Here is a 22,764-nt window from a genome sequence, read left to right on the forward strand (position 1 = left end):
GCATCGGCAGGCGGACTCTCAACCACTGCACCACCAGGGAAGCCCCCAAGGTTAACTTCTGATCTGTAGGTATCCAAGTATAATTTTCCCACTTACCAGTTCTTTTGCTTTCTTTCAAGGAATGACTATTTCATATCACCTAGCGCCTTTTTAAAGGACCTAGTCTGAATATTCAGGTGTATATCTTTGAGAAAAAATGTAGCAGCTTAAGAATCCAGAAAAAAAGGACAGGCATACTGAGAAATGCAACACTCTATAGGAAGCAAAGCTTATAACATGCCTAACTGGCCAGCGTGACTCACATCTGAGCTACACTGCCACAGGTTTTCTTGTACACAAACACACCCACATATTTCTCTATTTCTCTCTTCTCTTCTTTCTCTCTCTCTCTCTCTCTCTCTCAGATTTGTTTGTTTTTACCAGTTCATAAAATGGCATTGGCCAGAAAGATTCTTCTACTGAACCTGATATGTGTCATGGTGTTGAAGGATGCAGTTAATGTAAGTTTTATTTCATAAGTACAGACATTGCGTTTTTGAGAACTTGGCTTTATAGAACTGTGGCATAGCATCCAGAATAACTCCTTGATTTCCAAATCTTCCTAAATTAAAGTCTTATCCTGCAGACTTGGGATGCAATTAATTACTGACTTTTCTTTTAAAGAATAGACCCTATTGAGAATAAAGGCCAACAAAAAAGATTCCTCTGATGAAGGAACTCTACAAGCATCACAATTCTGTGCTAATTCTAGAGGCTGCAGTTATTTAGTGCACTTGTGAGTCCTTTGAAATCAATTCAAATATTTTACCTTCTATTGGTATTTATCTTTAGAAATGCTTTATTTCCTTATATAGGTCACATGGTCTCTGAAGTCAGGCACTAAGAATTTCTATTCCCATTCATTAATTCAAAAAATATTTCTTTAGCACCTGCTAGAAGATTTGTGAAGTGCCCTACATATAGTAGGGCTGAAAAAAAAAAAAAGTTTATTGAAGATGCCCCAATGTACCAGAACAACATTTAAGATGATTTCTACCCTTGCCTTCTTTTTTAAAAAAAATTTTATTGGAGTGTAGTTGACTTACAATGTTGTGTTAGTTTTAGGTGTACAGCAAAGTGAATCAGTTATATATAGAGAGAGAATGGAGATATATATATATATATATATCTCTCCATTCTTTTTCTGATTCTTTTCCCATATAGGTTATTACAGAATATTGAGTAGAGTTCCCTGTGCTATAGAGTAGGTCCTTATTAGTTATCTATTTTATATACAGTAGATCCTTGCCTTCTATGGATGGATCACATCTACCATCTCTTGGAAAACTTCAGTATCACAGATTCTTCTTTCAGTCATCCAAGAACACTATGGCTCATTATTCCAAAGAAGTAGCAATTGACAGTGAACCATTCTACAGAGTTAGTGTATTCAATAGCACCATGGATGAGTAATAAGCCTGAATGAAATAGATTTAGGATTTAAGTGTTTCTAGAGAATGCCTAGATGTTCCTTGATGTGACACTGAAAGCTACCCATGAAGCTAATTAACACTGTGTCTGTGACCCCTCACTGGAGTCTAAACCCCATTAGGGCAGGTGCTAAGTCCATTCTATCTACCACTTTATAGCTAGTGTTTAGCATAATTAACCTAGCACATAGTAGGCACTCAATAAATATATGTGAATGAATGAGTGAAGGAATAAATTGTGCGGCATTACATTTTATTTAACATGACATCCAATACCCTTCTAGGAGCAAGCCCCAGCTCACCTCACTTCCCTCCACGTACCCTGAACTTTTTGCTGGTCTCTGGCCATACCACTCTCCCTTCATATTTCAGAAACTTTGCTCAAGCTATTTGAGGCCTGGATTGCAGAGGTGAAGTGGTTAAGATTGTGAGTTCTAGGGTTGAACTACCTGGGGTTTGTCTCAGCTCTGTCACTTACTTGTTAGGAGGGCTTGAATGAGTTACTTGTCTTCTAAGTATCTGGGTTTCTTCATCCAGAAGGCTGGATGAATGTTTATTGAGTTTTGGGAATAAAGTGTGTCCCCGTTAAATTTATAGTTAACAGAGTTTCAGTGGCGAGTGGAGATGTAGATGTTGCTGGTCTAGGGGATTTGATTAGAGCCACGTGGAGCCCCTAGAGGTCCTAGTTGGCCACGGAGTTTTAGTTTAAGCTAAGTCACTTGACTCAGGTTAGTGACCTTCTCTTCAGCATGTATTTTGAGATTTATAAAACGTTATTAATTAGGGGTTTTGGTTAATCAGAGTTTTATAGACTATCCAATTTTCCATTGCCTAGAACTCATTAAATGTTGGGTTGGATGACTAGAAAAGAAAGTAAATAAACTGAAGATTTAAGGTTTGAGGGTGTATTTTATTCCTTCCTGTCTATATTCTTAAGGTAGTATTTTTAAAACAAAGAAATCACAAACTCTCAAAAGAAAGAAAGAGAGGAAGGAGGGAGGGAGGGAGGGAGGGAGGGAGGGAGGGAGAACCCACAGTACTGTATAATATTATCTACTGTACTTTAAAACAATTCATCAGAGAGAAGGAAATACATGTAGAAATCCACTTATTTTGCCCTATATTTGTCCGTCTGCTCCAGGTCAGCAAAGAGTTAACAATACTTAAATACTAACATTTATTGAATGTTTACAATGTAGTAGATACTATGCTAAGTGTACAGAATGAATTATTTCATACAACACTGGGAGCCGTGTCCCCAGTTCACCAAGAAAGGAAATGGCGGCAAAGAGTATACAAGCCTACGGCCCAAGGTCAGATATCTGCTGTGCAGAGCACTGAGCAGTGATGTTGAGAGGGCCCATCAACTAGGATGGCCTAATTAAAGACTCTGTGGTTGTTTCAGGGTTTCTGGCCACATTCAAAGGAAACCACTGAGTAACTGAGGGGACTGCTGCCTGATCAAACTGATTGAACCCAACTGATGTTAGATGATATCTGAATTTTTTAGTCATTTACATACCAAACCAGGTGAACGGCACACAGTTCCCATTTGATTACCCAGCAATCACTATCCTTGTGGCTAAGCCAAACCTAATCATCTGGAAAACAGTTGATCTGGGTTTTGTGTAACTAGAACTATCCTTGTGAAACGTAAAGAATGGAACCACTCTACTAAATGCAAACCTTAATAAAATCTTAGTGCTCCTCTCCCACTTCCAACTCTCCAGTAAAGTTAAGTGACATTTTATTTAGTTTACTGACATCTCACATGTGCGAGCCAGTAAAGTTCACAATTGTTACTCCACACAGCTGTGGTTTACAGCTTCTCTTCGCACACAACACGCTGGCACCAGAGCAAAATGATTAACTTTAATATGCTTCTAACATATGGACCAGACTGTTAGAAGCTGGTCTTGTGTTCTAAAGAGAAAAATAGTTTTTATTAACATGACCCAAATTCCTGGGGAAAAAAGCATTAAGTTGTGATCCATCTCTAAGTAGAAAGATTATAATTATGATGGCTTTGTTTCTAATTCGCTTTATTTGAAATGCCTGGAGTTACCTTTCAGCAAGGTGGGGAGAGGGGAGGATGACCTGAAAGCCCCATGATAAAGAGATTTTGCAGTGGGATGAATTAATAAACCGTAAATGGCCTTGAGACTTTTCCTCAATATGAGCTATGAAATAAATGCAAAGAACCTTTCATCTTAAATGGGAACATATTTCTTCTCTATGAATAAGAAGGATTCTGGTGAGAGAAGAAGAATTTGTTTTTCTTGCATTTCTGACCATTTGAAAAATCAAAGCTGCCATATTTGCTGTACTTGACAAGATCAGTAAAGAAATAAAATAAAATGGCCCTCAATTGTACTGCCACTTAAAAATAAAAGGTACGTTCACTGTCACATTTAGGAGCTATGAAAAAAGTATTAAAATGTGTTGAGCAAAGATAGTGGATCTGATTCATAACAGATACTTTCCCAATATTAGAGCCATTATTACAACTCATTAGTGAAGGTTATTTTAGTTTTTGTCTTTCAAGGACACAGCAGCAACAGGGTCCCTAGAGCTAGGAAAGCATGAAGAACTTTTGGAAATGGATTTAAGATCCACACTGGAAGACTGCCCTGGAAAAGAAAGACTCAGGGAGAAAATTTTCCGATCAGCAATGCCTCAGTAAGTCCCACTTGACTCCTGACCCTCAAGACGTTTTTTGCAAAAAAGCATCTTACTGGTTTCAGAAGCCCTGTACAGGAGAGCCATCTCTTGGTATTTCTGCAGTAAAGATGCTTATGGAATTTCATACCTAGTATTCTAGGTATGCTTTTTGACCATAGAAATCTCTTCTTTACCTCACACTTCATCACATCCCACAAACCTAGAGTTTCATGAAACACACTTGGGAAAACACTGCTCTTGATACTGATGATATGGGACCTTTCTATCTCTGCAAAGAGAGCCAAGGGAACTTTCAACAAGCTTGTGCTGGAACTCTGCAAATCCAGAACACTGACTTTTCTCACATACTGGGAAATAGGCTGAAGTCTGAATGCAGTAAAATATTATTTTATGAAGAAATAAGAATTTATTTTCTTTGGAAGGACCAGCAAGAAGGGCTCTTTGGCATTTCTGCAATTCTCTTTGAGTGCAGGAATGAGGCGCATCTGTGGCTAGGGCAGCGATTCTCTGCAGCCACCACGTTATTCAACGTGGTAGCTGCAGAACACATGAAATGTGGTTAGTCCAAACTAGATGTGCCATAAGTAAAAAATACACACCAGATTTCAAAGACTTAGTTTAAAAAAAGAAAAAAGGTACGATATCTCAATAATTTTTATATTGATTACTTGTTGAATGATAATATTTTTGATATGTTGAGTAAAGATATATTAGTAAAAGTAATGTCTGTGCTGTAGACTAAATGTTTGTGTTCCCCACCCCCTACAAATTCACATGCTAAATCCTAACCCCCAATGTGATGGTATTCGGAGGTAAGGCCTTTGGGAGTTAATTGATTCATGAAGGCAGAGCCCTTATCAATGGGATTAGTGTCCTAATAAAAGAGACCCCTGAGAGCTCCCTTGCCCCTTCTGCCATCTGAGGACACAGTGAAAAGACAGCCAACTATGGACCAGGAAATGGTCCCTCACCAGGCATCAAATCTGTTGGTGCCTTGATCTTGAACTTCCCAGCCTCCAGAATGGTAAGAAATAAATTTCTGTTGTTTATTAGCCACGCAGTCTGTGGTACTGTGTTATAGCAGCCCAATGGTCTAAGACAACCTGCTTCTTTTTACTTTTGAAAATGTGATGAATAGAACACTTTATATTACACTGGACAGCATGGTGCAATAGACCAACGAACAACAGCGAGCCAGTGAGAGCTCTCAAACCACAGTAACTCCAGACCGAAGGTTTGGCCTAGGGATTACTAGAGGTTGGTCTGTTTGACCTTAAGCTTCCTTCTACTTGAGAGGTTCTTCTTCACGCAAAGCCCTCACTTTGCAGATGGGAAGCTAGTTCAGAAAACTGAATTAAACCCATTGGGTGCAAAGTACCAACCCAGGTCAAACTCAGCCTGTCTCCTGACTTATAGCCCAGGACTCTATTCCACCACAGTTGACTGGGTGGAAGAAACTGCAGGTAGACGTTTTAAAAGGAAAGAAACATTTAAGCTGCTTACATTTGAACCAAAAGACAAATAAGCAAAAAAAACCCCAGCACCTGGAGAATACAAACTCAAAACCTACAGGCATTCAGGGATTCGAAAAAACAAACCAAAACAAGAATTTCAAGAGATGATCTCTTGCCTCACAACCACACCACACATACACTTTGTCCTCAACAAGCCTAGCAAAGAAAATCAAAGATTCTTCTAGACAAGGGCTGAAAACCATTAATAAAGGGAGATGCGGGAAGGTGTGAAGTTTCTCCCCGGACGGTCCAGTGGTTGCCAGGACCCTCTGCCTTCCCCTCCAGCCTGTCAAAGGGCAGAAGGGGACACTGTTCTGCATGGAACCTCACAGAGGCAGCAGAGGTCTCTTGGCTGGTCCTCCCAGTTGGCTGTGGCAGTAATAGAAGTGAGTGCAACCACACGGGCACCCAGAGTCCCCAGGGTGCCCATGTTTCTGAGCAAGTACATGGATCTCGGGCTTCCCAGCAAAGTACTTACAGCACATGCGTGTGCTGTTTGCTTCTGGGAAAGCCCACCCTGTCCACTCCACCAGGAAGGGGGCCGGCAATCAATCTCAGATGCTAGAGATGTAGCTGCGATTCTATCTGAGCTTCCCTGGCATCTGAGTCCTAATAGGGCTTCACGCGTGTCTCCCCAGATTCAGAATATGGAGTTCTAGGTGGGCTCCCAGCCAGCACCATAAATCAGGATGACCCAAATACATTTCAAGTGCTCTCAAGACCACAAGGAAATTCCATTCACAAAGTACACTCCCTGCCTGAAAAGACAGACTCTCCTGAGCACCTCGTATGTGCCAGGCGCCTCTCCAGGAGCTAGAAAGAGGATCCTACTGAATGGACAAAATCCTGTCCTCATGGAACTTACACCCCAGTGGTGCCAGGGATTTCACCCAACCCAGACCAAGAACTTCCTGGAGGAGGTGATGCTAGGGCTGAGTTTTGGAGGAATAAAAAAGGACTAGGAGGCAGGGAAGGGGCAGGGATGGAAGGTGTGGTGATGAGGGTGGCAGTGGGGGACAGAAGTAATCTCAGAGCAGAATTAACATGCTGTAATGGCACGGAACAGTGAAGTGCCGTGAACAGTCGTGACTGTATTTTCTGTATATAAATGAAATAGAAGACATGGTCCTTGTTCTCACGAAGCTTACAGTCTTCCCAAGTAGACAAGATGGTTGCATGAGGCACAACTGCACAGCTGGGTAGCCCAAAGTACGGAATTGCACAGCTCTGACGGTAGGTTGTTGGAGATGAGGCGCCCATGTGATTAACATTTGCTATTTCCACTATTTCTGAGTAACGCTTGGTGTCATTTGCTCTGTTCCTGAGACAAGAATCTGACTCTCACCCACTCTGGGCTGGTGCTGGGAGGAATCCTCAGCTAGTGATGGAATCTGCCAGCCTCCCAGGGTCACACCTACAGAAAGCTTTGTGGTTCTCTGCTGTGCCTGGAGCATGAAATCAGCATAATGAGGCATCTCATTCACTGGGGATAAACAAGAAACAGTGCCACTTTTTCCTGTAACTTCCCCACCCCTGCTGACCCCTCACCTTTCTGTGAGGATGGCAGCTCCATTAACGATGTTTAAGCCCATTTCACAGATTTTCAGATATTTTCTGTTATTAAAGATTACTTTTGGTTTTGAAGATTCCTTCTTATTTATTTTTAACCTTTAATATCATCTCAAGTCAAAGCTCTTTTTCCCACTGTTCCTTCCCCTCCAGGCTGGATTGATACCATCATGGCCTGAAAGCAGTCTTCTCTCTCACCCCTCTGCTCTGGACTAGCTGCTCTGGCGTGGGAGGGGGAGGAAGGAAAAAGGCGAGGGCCGAGCTCTCTTTCTCAGACTGGGTGAGGCTGCAAACCCTCTCTGGCTGGACACAACAGTCCCTGGGCTTTATGGGGAAAGGTGGTGGCTCCATATGCCCCCTGGTAAGGGGGCTCATATGGAACAGCTCCCTCAGCAATTAGGGATCTGTTAGGGGCTGAACTGTAGCCCCCTACAGCCCCCTAACTGTAGTCCCTGACCGAATTCATATGTTGAAGTCCTAATGCCCAGTACCTCAGAAGGTGACCGTATTTGGAGATAGGACCTGGTTCTCTCTAGTTAGTCTTTAACACCCTGTTCAAGTTTTTCTTTCTCACCCTGAAGCTGTTCCCTCCAGGAGCCCGTCATCGTTTATCCACCCTGCCTCCCTCCCTCTGCCCTGAGTCCTTTCCTCCCCATCCTGTTCACTTACTCATCCCACTTCCACCTCCCTCTCCTTTCCAGGGCTGTAGACCCTGGCATAGAATGCCTCATTACACCAGGCTTTACATTTAATTTTTCTCTAGTCTCCTATTAAAAAAAGAAAAAAAAAAATCTCTTCCAAGAAACCTTTCTTAGTTAAAAGAACTTTCTCCACATTGAACCATGATATTTCCATGACTTTTCCTTCTACTGATAGTTTTAATTGTATAGATACAGTGCTTATATTGCCCCCATTTATTGATTTACATGCCTGTTGTGCATCCCTTAAACATTTTAGGATTTGGCTCTGTTTATCTGTCACTGACTATTCTGACTGGGATTTTCTTTTATTCCTTCTAGAAGGCACCAGATCTAGAAAGATGATAAATACATATTGGTTGTTGACTGAGATGCACTCCCAAATTAGAAGAAAGAGGCAGGCCTCTGAACAAGGAGGAACTGACTCGCCAGGCTCCCTGACAGAGTTGGCTCATTCGCGCCTCTCCCTTTCAGGAAGAGCAGAGCACTGTCCATGTCTGTGACCTGGAACTTTGTCACTTAGAGTCAGCTCATCTTGCCAGACTCATGTGCTGAACTGCCAGGATGCAGGAGCAGCCATCAGTGGAAAATGAAAACTCTTAGAGATGGTTACAAAAAGGCACCCTCTTAAGAGCTTAATGCCGTTAATTTGGGGAGTTACAGAATCAGGACCAGACCATCCACAGCAAGGATTTCAGCAGTGAAGGTGTTACTGAGCTTTGCAGCTACAGGGTGGGGACTCGTCTTGCCTCCACTCCCCATCCAAATAAAAAGGGGAACCAACGGAAGTCAAGGCAGAGAAAATTTACTGTTGATTTTTACTGCAAATCAAATTCCAAGGGAGAAACCTGAGAGTCCTCAGACAGAAGAGGGCAACAGAGACAAAATTCATTTCCAGATTCTGAAGCAAAACCAGACTTTGAGGCTCAGAGAATATCCCCTCCGTGGTATTATTGTTTCCTCTAGTTTCTCCCAAGTTCCTAACTCCTTTAAAACCCCACACTCCTATTTGGAAGTCAGAATTCACGATTCAAAGACAGAAATGGATTTTTCAAGTTCCTTTTGAAACCTCCTCTTCTCTTTCCTCCCCTGAGCCTTTTGAACTCTTCTCTAGTTTACTTTAGCAAGTGGAACATTCCCCCAACAGGAAAATAGGCCATGAAACCTTGTTATAACATCTTTCCTTTTAATGTTTTTCTACCTCCACCATTCAGTTTGAAAAGTCCCAGCTGAAGGGTTGGAAAGCAGTGTTGCTGCCACATCAAATTTTCACATATAAAGTCTTCAGAGAATCTCCTATTAATAGGAAGGGTTACAAAGAAAAATTTGACATGTCTGAAGTGGTCAAAGAGTGGTCGCAAAAGCAGAGAGGGGAACAGAGAGGATCCGTCCTGACTGCAGCTGCCTCCGTTTACCTGATGGTCACTGGGCATCTCAGAATGAGAACACACCCTTCAGGCAGAGATGTTTCCACCACCAGGCGCAGCTGGGCGCCCGCAGAAACGGCTGCTGGGAAGGGAGCTGCAGCACCCTGGGAGAAACTGACCACCCTGGACCCAAGAGCTCATGCTCCACGTTTTTCACCCTTTTTAGTGTTTGAGGATGTAGAACGTGAACAGGAAGGTGGGAACAGGAAACTTGAAAATGCCAACTGGATTACTCTCTCTGATTTTATATTACAGTTTTACACAAACATACTCAGAGGTTAATCCTCTTAACCTTGATAAGAGATTAAACCAAGGGCCATACATCTATTTGATATCCACCAACGAAGGGACTGTCACCCGCCCAGCAGTCCAGGAGAGGAGGCTGACTTTTTTCAAGGAATGTCAGCTGGAGGCTCTCTGATGCCTGTGTTTGAAAGCAAAGGAGAGCAGGAGTCTGGCTACCAGGACACTTGAACTTAACTGGACAGGACATGTTAGATAAAGAAATTTAAAGTTTTTCTTTGCATTTTAAGATTCTTCTCTATCCTTCGGGGAAAAGAAGTATTATTGTGAAATAGATTGCATGTGTATGAAAGTGTACAAAATATAAATGTACAGCATAATGAATATTACAGAGCAAAATCCATGCAGCCACCATCAAGACCAGGAGCCAAAGCATTGCCAACATCCCTTAGGGGCCTCTCCTCTCAAAATCGAGGAGCCCAACCCTGGACCTCTTTTTAAAGTTTGGGGTTAATAGCCTCCAAGGTTTCCCAACTTTGACCTTTCTCCTTCCTTTCTGTAGTTCATCCCCTAAAAGAAATTTGTAAAGTAATTGTCCATAATATGTATGCTCACTGAACTAGTGCTCCGTTTAAGTATTTAAGGGTTTGAAGTAGGATAAATAAAAATTTAAATAACCAAGAAAATAGTTTCTCATGAGCTGAAAATATTAGCATATTCTTTTCCAAAATGCTAGGATGCGTGTGGGACCTTGCTGCCAGCCACAATGCTGAGATGGACAGCTACATTGCCCTTCCTATAGGGTATGTGCTAGAAACAAGTATTTGCATTTTTAGCAAAAATAATACAACCTATTTCTGTCCAGGTTTTCGCACTTGCAAAGGCTGTAATACAGGGACTTCCCTGGTGGCACAGCGGTTAAGAATCTGCCTGCAAATGCAAGGTTCATGGGTTTGAGCCCTGGTCTGGGAAGATCTCACATGCCACAGACCAACTAAGCCCATGAACCACAACTACTGAGCCTGCGCTCTATAGCCTGTAAGCCACGACTACTGAAGCCTGCACACCTAGAGCCTGTGCTCCGCAACAAAGAGAAGTCACCGCAATGAGAAGCCCGCGCACAGCAACAAAGAGTAGCCCCTAGCTCACCACAACTAGAGAAAGCCCATGCACAGTAATGAAGACCTAACACAGCCAAAAATAAATAAAAAAATTAATAATAATAATAAAAAGGCTATAATATAATAAAACCAAAAAATATAGAATGTGGAGCTTTTAACCTTTAGAAGCTTAATTAATATTCTGACCTTCAACATAGGACACACAGTCTCTTTAAAACTGAAGTCTGAAGGCAAATGTCATATGGAGAGAAATTAGTGCCCAATTCTAGATGGAAAGTGATAGTAAAAGAAAGTTCCAGTTGGACAAGCCTCTTAGATAGCCTCATCCACCAGAAGGCAGAGAGCAGAAGCAAGAAGAACTACAATCCCGCAGCCTGTGGAACAAAAACTACATTCACAGAAATATAGACAAGATGAAAGGCAGAGGGCTATGTACCAGATGAGGGAACAAGAAAAAACCCCAGAAAAACAACTAGACAAGATGAAAGGCAGAGGGCTATGTACCAGATGAAGGAACAAGAAAAAACCCCAGAAAAACAATTAAATGAAGTGGAGATAGACAACCTTCCAGAAAAGGAATTCAGAATAATGATAGTGAAGATGATCCAGGACCTTGGAAAAAGAATGGAGGCAAAGGTCAAGAAGATGAAAGAAATGTTTAACAAAGACCTAGAAGAATTAAAGAACAAACAAACAGAGATGAACAATACAGTAACTGAAATGAAAACTACACTAGAAGGAATCAATAGCAGAATAACTGAGGCAGAAGAACGGATAAATGACCTGGAAGACAGAATGGTGGAATTCACTGCTGTGGAACAGAGTAAAGAAAAACAGAATGAAAAGAAATGAAGACAGCCTAAGAGACCTCTGGGACAACATTAAACGCAACAACATTAGCATTATAGGGGTCTCAGAAGGAGAAGAGAGAGAGAAAGGACCAGAGAAAATATTTGAAGGGATTATAGTCAAAAACTTCCCTAACATGGGAAAGGAAATAGCCACCCAAGTCCAGGAAGTGCAGCAAGTCCCATACAGGAAAAACCCAAGAATAATCAGGCCAAGACCCACAATAATCAAATTGGCAAAAATTAAAGACAAAGAAAAATTATTGAAAGCAGCAAGGGAAAAATGACAAATAACATACAAGGGAACTCCCATAAGGTTAACAGCTGATTTTTCAGCAGAAACTCTACAAGCCAGAACAGAGTGGCATGTGATGAAAGGGAAGAAACTACAATCAATATTACTCTACCCGGCAACAATCTTATTCAGATTCGACGGAGAAATCAAAAGCTTTACAGACAAGCAAAACCTAAGAGAATTCAGCAATACCAAAGCAGCTTTACAACAAATGCTAAAGGAACTTCCCTAAGTGGGAAACACAAGAGAAGAAAAGGACCTACGAAAACAAACCCAAAACAATTAAGAAAATGGTCACAGGAACATACATATCGATAATTACCTTAAACGTGAATGAATTAAATGCTCCAACCAAAAGACACAGGCTTGCTGAATGGATACAAAAACAAAACCCATATATATGCTGTCTACAAGAGACCCACTTCAGACCTAGGGACACATACAGACTGAAAGTGAGGGGATGGAAAAAGATATTCTGTGTAAATGCAAATCAAAAGAAAGCTGGAGTAGCAATACTCATATCAGATAAAATAGACTTTAAAGTAAAGAATGTTACAAGAGACAAGGAAGGACACTACATAATGATCAAGGGATCAATCCAAGAAGAAGATATAACAATTATAAATATATATGCACCCAACAAAGAAGCACCTCAATACATAAGGCAACTGCTAACAGCTATAAAAAAGGAAATCGACAGTAACACAATAATAGCGGGGGACTTTAACACCTCACTTACACCAAGGGACAGATCATCCAAAATGAAAATAAATAAGGAAAAAGAAGCTTTAAATGACATAATAGACAAGATAGATTTAATTGATATTTATAGGACATTCTATCCAAAAACAGTAGACTACACTTTCTTCTCAAGTGCACACAGAACATTCTCCAGGATAGATCACATCTTGGGTCACAAATCAAGCCTCAGTAAACATAAGAAAACTGAAATCATATCAAGCATCTTTCCTGACCACAACGCTATGAGATTAGAAATAAGTTACAGGGAAAAATCATTAAAAACACAAAACACATGGAGGCTAAACAATACGTTACTAAATAACCAAGAGATCACTGAAGAAATCAAAGAGGAAATCAAAAAATACCTAGAAACAAATGACAATGAAAAGACGATGACCCAAAACCTATGGGATACAGCAAAAGCAGCAGTTATAAGAGGGAATTTTAGAGCCATACAATCCTACCTCAAGAAACAAGAAACATCTCAAACAAACAACCTAACCTTATACTTAAAGCAATTAGAGAAAGTAGAACAAAAAAACCCCTAAGTTAGCAGAAGACAAGAAATCATAAAGATCAGAGCAGAAATAAATGAAATAGAAACTAAGAAAACAATAGCAAAGATCAATATAACTAAAAGCTGGTTCTTTGAGAAGATAAACAAAATTGATAAACCATTAGCCAGACTCACCAGGAAAAAGAGGGAGAGGACTCAAATCAATAAAATTAGAAATGAAAAAGGAGAAATTACAACAGACACTGCAGAAATACAAAGCATCCTAAGAGACTACTACAAGCAACTCTATGCCAATAAAATGAATAACCTTACTAGAGCTAATCAATGAATTTGATAAAGTAGCAGGATACAAAATTAATGCACAGAAATCTCTTGCATTCCTATATACTAGTGATGAAAAATCTGAAAGTGAAATCAAGAAAACACTCCCGTTTACCATTGCAACAAAAAGAATAAAATATCTAGGAATAAACCTACCTAAGGAGACAAAAGACCTGTATGCAGAAAATTATAAGACACTGATGAAAGAAATTAAAGATGATACAAATAGATGGAGAGATATACCATGTTCTTGGATTGGAAGAATCAACATTGTGAAAATGACTCTACTACCCAAAGCAATCTATAGATTCAATGCAATCCCTATCAAACTACCACTGGCATTTTTCACAGAATTAGAACAAAAAATTTCACAATTTGTATGGAAACACAAAAGACCCCGAATAGCCAAAGCAATCTTGAGAACGAAAAATGGAGCTGGAGGAATCAGGCTCCCTGACTTCAGACTATACTACAAAGCTACAGTAATCAAGACAGTATGGTACTGGCACAAAAACAGAAAGATAGATCAATGGAACAGGATAGAAAGCCCAGAGATAAACCCATGCACATATGGTCACCTTATCTTTGATAAAGGTGGCAGGAATATACAGTGGAGAAAGGACAGCCTCTTCAATAAGTGGTGCTGGGAAAATTGGACAGGTACATGTAAAAGTATGAGATTAGATCACTCCCTAACACCATACACAAAAATAAGCTCAAAATGGATTAAAGACCTAAATGTAAGGCCAGAAACTATCAAACTCTTAGAGGAAAACATAGGCAGAACACTCTATGACATAAATCACAGCAAGATCCTTCTTGACCCATCTCCTAGAGTAATGGAGATAAAAACAAAAATAAACAAATGGGACCTAATGAAACTTCAAAGCTTTTGCACAGCAAAGGAAACCATAAACAAGACCAAAAGACAGCCCTCAGAATGAAGAGATATGGGAACATATGTATATGTATAACTGATTCACTTTGTTATAGAGCAGAAACTAACACACCATTGTAAAGCAATTGTACCCCAATAAAGATGTTAAAATAAATAAATAAATAAAATAAAATAAAATAAAATGGACAACCTGGAAGAAATGGACAAATACTTAGAAAGGTATAACCTTCCAAGACTGAACCAGAAAGAAAAAAAAAATATGAACAGACCAATCACAAGTAATGAAATTGAAACTGTGATTAAAAATCTTCCAACAAACAAAAGCCCAGGACCAGATGGCTTCACAGGTGAATTCTATCAAACATTTAGAGAAGAGCTAACACCCATGCTTCTCAAACTCCTCCAAAAAATTGCAGAGGAAGGAACACTCCCAAACTCATTCTATGAGGCTACCATCACTCTGATACTGAAACCAGACAAAGATACTACAAAAAAAGAAAATTACAGACCAATATCACGGATGAATATAGATGCAAAAATCCTCAACAAAATACTAGCAAACCGAATCCAACAACACATTAAAAGGATCATACACCATGATCAAGTGGGATTTACCCCAGGGATTCAAGGATTCTTCAGTATATGCAAATCAATCTATGTGATGCACTATATTAACAAATTGAAGAATAAAAACCATATGATCATCTCAATAGATGCAGAAAAAGCTTTTGACAAAATTCAACACCCATTTATGATAAAAACTCTCCAGAAAGTGGGCATAGAGGGAAACTACCTCAACATAATAAAGGCCATATACGACAAACCCACAGCAAACATCACTCTCAATGGTGAAGAACTGAAAGCATTTCCTGTAAGATCAAGAACAAGACAAGGATGTCCACTTTCACCACTATTATTCAACACAGTTTTGGAAGTCCTAGCCATGGCAATCAGAGAAGAAAAAGAAATTAAAGGAATACAAATTGGAAAAGGAGACATAAAACTGTCACTGTTTGCAGATGACATGAGACTATACATAATCCTAAAGATGCCACCAGAAAACTACTAGAGCTAATCAATGAATTTGGTAAAGTTGCAGCAAACAAAATTAACACACAGAAATCTCTTGCATTCCTATACTCTAATGATGAAAAATCTGAAAGAGAAATTAAGGAAACACTCCCATTTACCACTGCAACAAAAAAAATAAAATACCTAGGAATAAACCTACCTAGGGTGACAAAAGACCTGTATGCAGAAAACTATAAGACACCTATGAAAGAAATGAAAGATGATACCAACAGATGGAGAGATATACCATGTTCTTGGATTGGAAGAATCAACATTGTGAAAATGACTATACTACCCAAAGCATTCTACAGATTCAATGCAATCCCTATCAAACTACCAATGGCATTTTTTACAGAACTAGAAGAAAAAATCTTAAAATTTGTATGGAGACATGAAAGACCCCGAGTAGCCAAAGCAGTCTTGAAGGAAAAAAACGGAGCTGGAGGAATCAGACTCCCTGACTTCAGACTATACTACAAAGCTACAGTCATCAAGACAATATGGTAGTGGCACAAGAACAGAAACATACATCAATGGAACAAGATAGAAAGCCCAGAGATAAACCCACGCACCTATGGTCAACTAATCTATGACAAAGGAGGCAAGGATATACAATGGAGAAAGGACAGTCTCTTCAATAAGTGGTGCTGGGAAAACTGGACAGCTACATGTGAAAGAGTTAAATTAGAAAACTCCCTAACACCATACACAAAAATAAACTCAAAATGGATTTGAGACCTAAATGTAAGGCCAGACACTATAAAACTCTTAGAGGAAAACATAGGAAGAACACTCATACCAGTTAGAATGGGCGTCATCAGAAAATCTACAAACAACAAATGGTGGAGAGGGTGTGGAGAAAAGGGAACCCTCCTGCACTGTTGGTGGGGATGTAAATTGATACAGCCACTATGGAGAACAGTATGGAGGTTCCTTAAAAACTAAAAATAGAATTACCATATGATCCAGCAATCCCACTACTGGGCATATACCCAGAGAAAAACATAATTCAAAAAGACACATGCACCCCAATGTTCACTGCAGCACTATTTACAATAGCCAGGTCATGGAAGCAACCTAGATGCCCATCAACAGACGACTGGATAAAGAAGATGTGGTACATATATACAATGGAATATTACTCAGCCATAAAAAGGAACGAAATTGGGTCATTTGTTGAGAGATGGATGGATCTAGAAACTGTCATACTGAGTGAAGTAAGTCAGAAAGAGAAAAACAAATATCGTATATTAACGCAGGTATGTGGAACCTAGAAAAATGGTACAGATGAACCGGTTTGCAGGGCAGAAGTTGAGACACAGATGTAGAGAACAAACGTATGGACACCAAGTGGGAAAAGCCACGGGGGGCTGGAGGTGGTGGTGGGATGAATTGGGTGATTGGGATTGACATGTATACACTGATGTGTAAAAAACTGATGACTAATAAGAACCTGCTGTATAAAAAAATAAATAAAATTAAATTAAGTATTTTAAAAAAAGAAAAGAAAGTTCCAGTTGCTTTTAGGGCAAAGCCACATTATCTTTATCTCTATATTCCCCTTTACTGCCTATACAGTGCCTTATTATTAGCAGCTCTTCTATAAATGTTTGTTGATTGAAGGCATTTTTCCATCAATAATTTCAGAAAAAGAAAACAGAATCATGCTTACTAGTTTTGATTCGTGTATTCGTGGCTTCTTAATTATACTCAAAAATATAGCGGAGAAGAGAAAGTTAAGGATCTCAAAAGAAATTATTATGCATAATATACAACTCAGGAATACAAGGAAGCTTGTCCGGAGAACATGTTTGTTCTAGTCTTAGTTTTCACTTTTGTTTCCTCCAGGTCATGTGGGGTGCAGTTTTAAGGCAAGATGCAGAAAGAGTTATAAGACAGGAGGAAAGTTCTTTCAGAGAAAAGCAAAAATAAGAAGGGGAGGCTACCTCTTTGTTCTTCCTCCCTGGCTTTTAGGTGATCAAGGGCAACAGCAGGCTGGCTGCAGAGCCTGACCTCTTGCACAGCGCCACCCAGTGGCCTAGACTGTGAACTTGTTTTTATTTTGCCAAAGGTTGAAAAATTAGAAATTCCCAAGTTGCGAACAGATTTGACAAGTCATTACTCATATTTATGGGAGGGCATAAATGCTAGCTAACAAGTCACTTGTATATATTTTATTTCAAAGAGGACATCTCCTATCAAAAGTGGCCGTGTCTTTGCTTCTGCACAAGTTACCTAGTGAGTTGATACACCTGAGTGTCTGGTGAGGGAGCCACAGCTGTGCCCACAGCTGCCCACTCTCCCAGAAGTTGATAATGAATCAAATCCTGCCTCTGCCCAATGGAGGTCTGGAGAAGAAGCTAGAGGGCAGCCTTCTGATGGGCACTCTACTATTTTCATTTAAAGGAGCATGTTTGAAAAAAGTTAAGAACATGGTTTCAGAGTAAAGATGAAAAAAACGTTGTAGATTATGACTTTTTTCTTAAGCAAGCTTTTCATTCCTCTGCACGCTGGTAAAATTCAGGCCGGGCAACCACACACTTTTAGCTTGCAGAGGCCCCATGCCAGACACACTGCCAATAATTTCACGAGGGATGTGGAAAGAAAAAGAAATTATGAACAATGATAAAGAGGTTTCTCTGCCTCCTTTCTTAAAAGCATATCTGTAGCTGTTTCCAGGCATAGCCTCAGAAACATAAAGCCCTTGAGAGGAGAGCTATGGGAAGACTGAGTCTGCTGCCCAGCCAAAGGCAGAAGAATCCCAGATAAATCAAAGGAGCTTGACCCAATTAGAATCTACTCGGTGAAACAGCAAAGACCAGGATGCTCCATTTTTTGGGTCTAGCTTCCTGCTCCTGCATGAGGACTGACCGAGTAACTACACACAGGCTGACTGTAAGTAGACAAAGGCTGTGTATATAGGCCAGTGACAGACCTGTTCCAAGTTGGTTAGGAGAGCAGTGGGCTGGGGTCAATAACTAGGTGGGAAGTTGGACCAGCTGACCTCTGAGGACCCCATGATTGGATGACTTTGATTGGCCCCAGTCCCATTACTTGAAATAATACATAAATAGAAATAATCTTCCCAATAATTCTAGGTAAACTGAGAGCATCCTAGAGTGTTTAGCATAAACTGATAATAACATCTGCTTTATTAATTAATTAATTTATTTTTTATTGGACGCACTGTGTGTCTTGCAGGATCTTAGTTCCCTGACCTGGGATCGAACCTGTGCCATCTGCAGTGGAAGTGTGGAATCCTAACCATGGGACTGCCAGGGAATTCCCAAAATACGTTTTTATAAATGGAAGAATGAAGGAAGCAGGCAGGGAAAATGAGAAGTCTAAGAGGTGATGTTATAGAAAGTGTGTGTGTGTGTGTGTGTGTGTGTGTGTGTGTGTGTGTGTGTGCGCACATATGTATATATAGGCTGATGCTGTGCAATTAGATGCAAAAGAAACAATCACTTTCCTTTTCTTGGAATTTAGCTGAACAGACCTTTACAGCTGCTCAAAGTTCAAAATGTTAGTAGTACAGCCCTGGCAGGATTTAGACACGAAATGGAAAACCCCAGCAGAGCTTGTAAAAGCATCAGACCCAGGGCTGTCAGGGAGGTTCCAAGTACCTGTTTTGGTCAAAGGGATTGAGAAGAGTTGCTGAAGAAGCTGGTTTTCCGATGTCCTCAGTACGACAACCACATCGGCAGGGAGAGTGTCTCTGTTTTTCTCAAGAACCCCAGAAGCATCATATAATACCTGCAACACGAATAGTAAAGCACAAGTGAGCCAATACCAACCCCATCACTGGCGACATGGGCACACTGTCCGAGGTCAGTAATTAATCAACCTCTGTATAGAATTCATCTTGACACAGCTGTGCTTTTAAACCCAGACCACCATATAAGGGGGGAAAATTGTAATTTTTGAGAGCCCAGTTTATGTTAACCTCTTGTTCAATTATTCTTTGAAGAAGGGTCCTGTCAAAGATATATCACATCAGAATAATTGTATCGGGCACTCACAATATGGGAGGCATCCATCCTATGAGGTTAACACTGTTATTATCTCTATTTTACTGTGGGCAAACAGAGGCTTAGAGAGAGGCTGAAAAATGTGCCATGGTCACACGTTGTCACCAACGGTGGGCAGGTATCCCAACCTGGGCAGTTTGGCTCCACGCTCACAACCACTGCACCCTCACTCTTCCCAAGGTTCTCGTGGCACCTGAGTGATGGCTCAGGGATTCTGAGCAGTTCTCGGTTCTCAGGACAGAGGGGATCCAGGTCAGTGCAATTTTAAGGGATGTTCCAATGAAATAAGTGTTGAGTGACAAATGAATTCAGGAAAAGACACAGAGCCCAGAAGGAAAAGGACCCTATTTTTCCTTTAAAGTCAAGAAAGGACAAGAGGGAGAAAGAGGGAAGAAGAGGGGTGGGTAGGAAATAGGTGAAAAAGGACAGAGAGATGGGAAGAGAGGTGTGAGAAAAGGGACAGGAATGGAAGGCAGAAGAGCAGAGAAGAATGGGGACGCGGGGATCAGGGTAGATGTCATACGCAGTCAGGCTTCAATGCTAAGGTAAATTAAGTTTTTAAGGGCGAAAACTGGATTGCAATTTCTAGCAAAGATCCAAAATAGATACCATGATGTATTATGTGGAGGGAAAAACCACCTCTTCACTTGTATTAGACTGCCTTTTAACCAACCTCCAGTCAGGCAAAATTAATTTCCATGCCATGATGTGAATGTGAAAAATAATTTCAATAAGTCTCAAATCAACAAAATAATCAGAAATACCTTTTATTGAGCTCCTATCCATTTTCTGGACCCAGGGCCTCAGCAGACCCTGCGAGAACCAATTAGCCATAATTCACGCCGCTCCTTTGAGAGTAACATGCGCAATGAATTGTTGGCTACAGGGGGAAAGAATTTCCTCAATCACTCACTAATTCGCTTCAGGAACTTGAAATTGAGACTCAGGCATAATGGGTGAAAAATGGAAATTTCAGTTAATGTTGTAAAAGCTTAACATCTGGATGATGGAGTTTTTTGGTTTTTTTTTTTTTTCCTTTTCATCTAGACATTTTTGATGCCCTGTAGACACACACTTGGGCTACGAAGTGCTAAAAATTGAGCCCCACTGTGATATTAACCCTCCTCCATTACCTACACATCTCCAAATGACTTTTTTTTTTTTTCCTCCAAATGACTTTTGAATGTGAACATTCGCCACTAAACGCTGCAAAAGCTGTAATATGTTTTCTCTCTGGAGAGCTGTCACTTCTAGGCCAAACCTCAGGTGAGCAGCAGATGGCAGCTCTGTGGGCCACCCCAGCGAGAAAGTGCTTCTTTGCCAGAGGCTACTTTCTGTGAGCAACACCACTGAGAAAGTTTGGGAATTATGATTAGGTATTCAAGAAGAATTAAAAGGAGAAAGGAATCTGCAAGCAATTTCATGAGGGCCACAAACAGGGTACGGTTGACACTTACCCCTTGTCAAGTTCAGGTTTAATAACTGATGTGTCTCACCTTTCCAGCAAAGTGCTGAACGCCAAAGCACAGCTCCATTCCTTTGGGCCTCCAGATGTATTTGCATCGGAGATTATCTTCAAATTTATCTGTGTGGATTTTCATGTTTAAAAGTTACAACGTGAACTATTTGGTCCTTCAGACAAAAGTGTGCTCCTCGAACCATGATGACCCAGAATAAGGAATTTCAGAGTAGACCTGATATTATTCTTGAATGTTCAGTGATGGAGAAAGATTCCCCCATGTGATGGGCATTTACAACTGAGTTCTCATTTACTTGTTTCATGTTGTTTTTAGTGTCAGGCTGTTCCCTACGATATCATGCTCTGCTCTGAGAACTCCTAGGATGAACACTGATGCTACCAGGAGACCAGCTAATTAGCTTTAGAACTATGAAGATATTCCATGGAAGGCAAATAACCCTGGTTTATACTCCTCTTGGCAACTTGTGACAATTTTATAGATAAAAGGAAGTCACTTGAGGGTGACAATTTCAACTCCTAGAAGTGAATCTCTTCCACACATCAATTTTCCATCTGGGAAAAAGGCTTGAAACTTCGTGTTCCTCCCTCTACAAATAGTTTTGCTTTTGTTGTGACTGATGACCTACTCTGTGTGAGGAATTGTGCTAACTAGTAAAGGGATGCAAGGGTTGGGGCTTTGTTGCCCAAGGATCTCACAATGTAAGTGAGAGACAGGACCATGTGCAACACTGAAGATTCACAAAGAAGGAGGAGTAGGTCAATAGGTATAGGGGTAAAGCACAGAGGGCCTTGAATGCCAGAAGGAGGTGTTTTACTGTCACTTCATAGATAATGGTAACCTAATGAAAAGGTAGCTTTAAGAAGACTAAATCAGCTGGGATGTCCAGGGTAGAGGGGGAGAATATGAGCCTGGAACCCAGGAGACCAGCAGGGGCTTCTGTACAAACTTGGACTAGAGATGGCTGGGCGTCCAGGTGGAGATACGAGAGAAGGACATGAAAAAGGAGGGGAACCAAGTACTGGTTATGGGAAATAAGGGAGCAGAAGGTGGAAAAAATGATATTGACACAGGGTATAGGTATTTCCATTTGCAGAAATAGGAAAGTGAGCAAGGTCTGAGAGATGGTGACGGGTTTGCCGTCAAATTCTATCAGGACATGTTCTGAACATTCCAATTCATTAAAAGCAGGATCTATATTTTCACAATCACCAGGTAGCCAAAATACACAGGAAAGATTCCTTAAACCACATTCATTTGATGACGTGAGCCCAGCAGCCAAGCTCTCTTCTGCACGTATATGCCTTTTACAAAAGGTACCTACCAACCAGGGTCTGGTCCGTTGCTTGGGGAAACCGACTTTCCTCATCCAGAAGTGCAAGCAGTCCCAGAGGTTTCTGGAGGAACATATCCAAGAGGGGGCGATTGTCCTCATACTCCACGGGTGTCACGTCAACGCCCTCATTCTGATACTCCATCTGGAAGGAAACAGATTGTGAATCTCTCCAGCCCAAAACTGGCCTAGGTACCACCAGTTTGCCTGCACTTTTTTGTGTCTGGCAACAGTGAACAGGGTGTATTTTATTATATGAGTAGGACAGGGCTCTTCTGCAGTCGGCAGGTGAAGGTGGCAAGAGAAGGGATGGCTCTCTGTCTCCCAAACACTGACCTGGGGACTCAGAATTGAGAAACTGATGTAGAAAGGAAGGGAAGCTGAAAATTCTTTTATTTTAGTGACAAGTAAGGTTTAAACCAGGAAGAAGGCAGATTTCTATCTTCTGTAAAGGATTCTGCAAAGGAATCATCTCAGATTAAAAAACTAGAAAAACTCCAGATATCCC

At 40.7% G+C, this 22,764-nt stretch overlaps 1 protein-coding gene across 1 annotated transcript in view; it reads right to left on the reverse strand.

The window, feature by feature from the left end:
• The window catches only part of MYO3B (myosin IIIB), a 428,901-nt gene that overhangs the window by 180,997 nt on the left and 225,140 nt on the right, over positions 1-22,764 (reverse strand). The window contains exons 20-22 of the mRNA XM_007459030.1: positions 22,248-22,401; positions 20,942-21,030; positions 19,041-19,170 (exon numbers count right to left, since the gene is read on the reverse strand). Coding sequence (XP_007459092.1) covers positions 19,041-19,170; positions 20,942-21,030; positions 22,248-22,401 — 373 coding nt within the window. The remainder of the gene's footprint in view (positions 1-19,040; positions 19,171-20,941; positions 21,031-22,247; positions 22,402-22,764) is intronic.

This window comes from Lipotes vexillifer, unplaced genomic scaffold, assembly GCF_000442215.2.
Source record: "Lipotes vexillifer unplaced genomic scaffold, Lipotes_vexillifer_v1.1 scaffold1241, whole genome shotgun sequence".
Classification (NCBI taxonomy): Eukaryota; Metazoa; Chordata; class Mammalia; order Artiodactyla; family Lipotidae; genus Lipotes; species Lipotes vexillifer.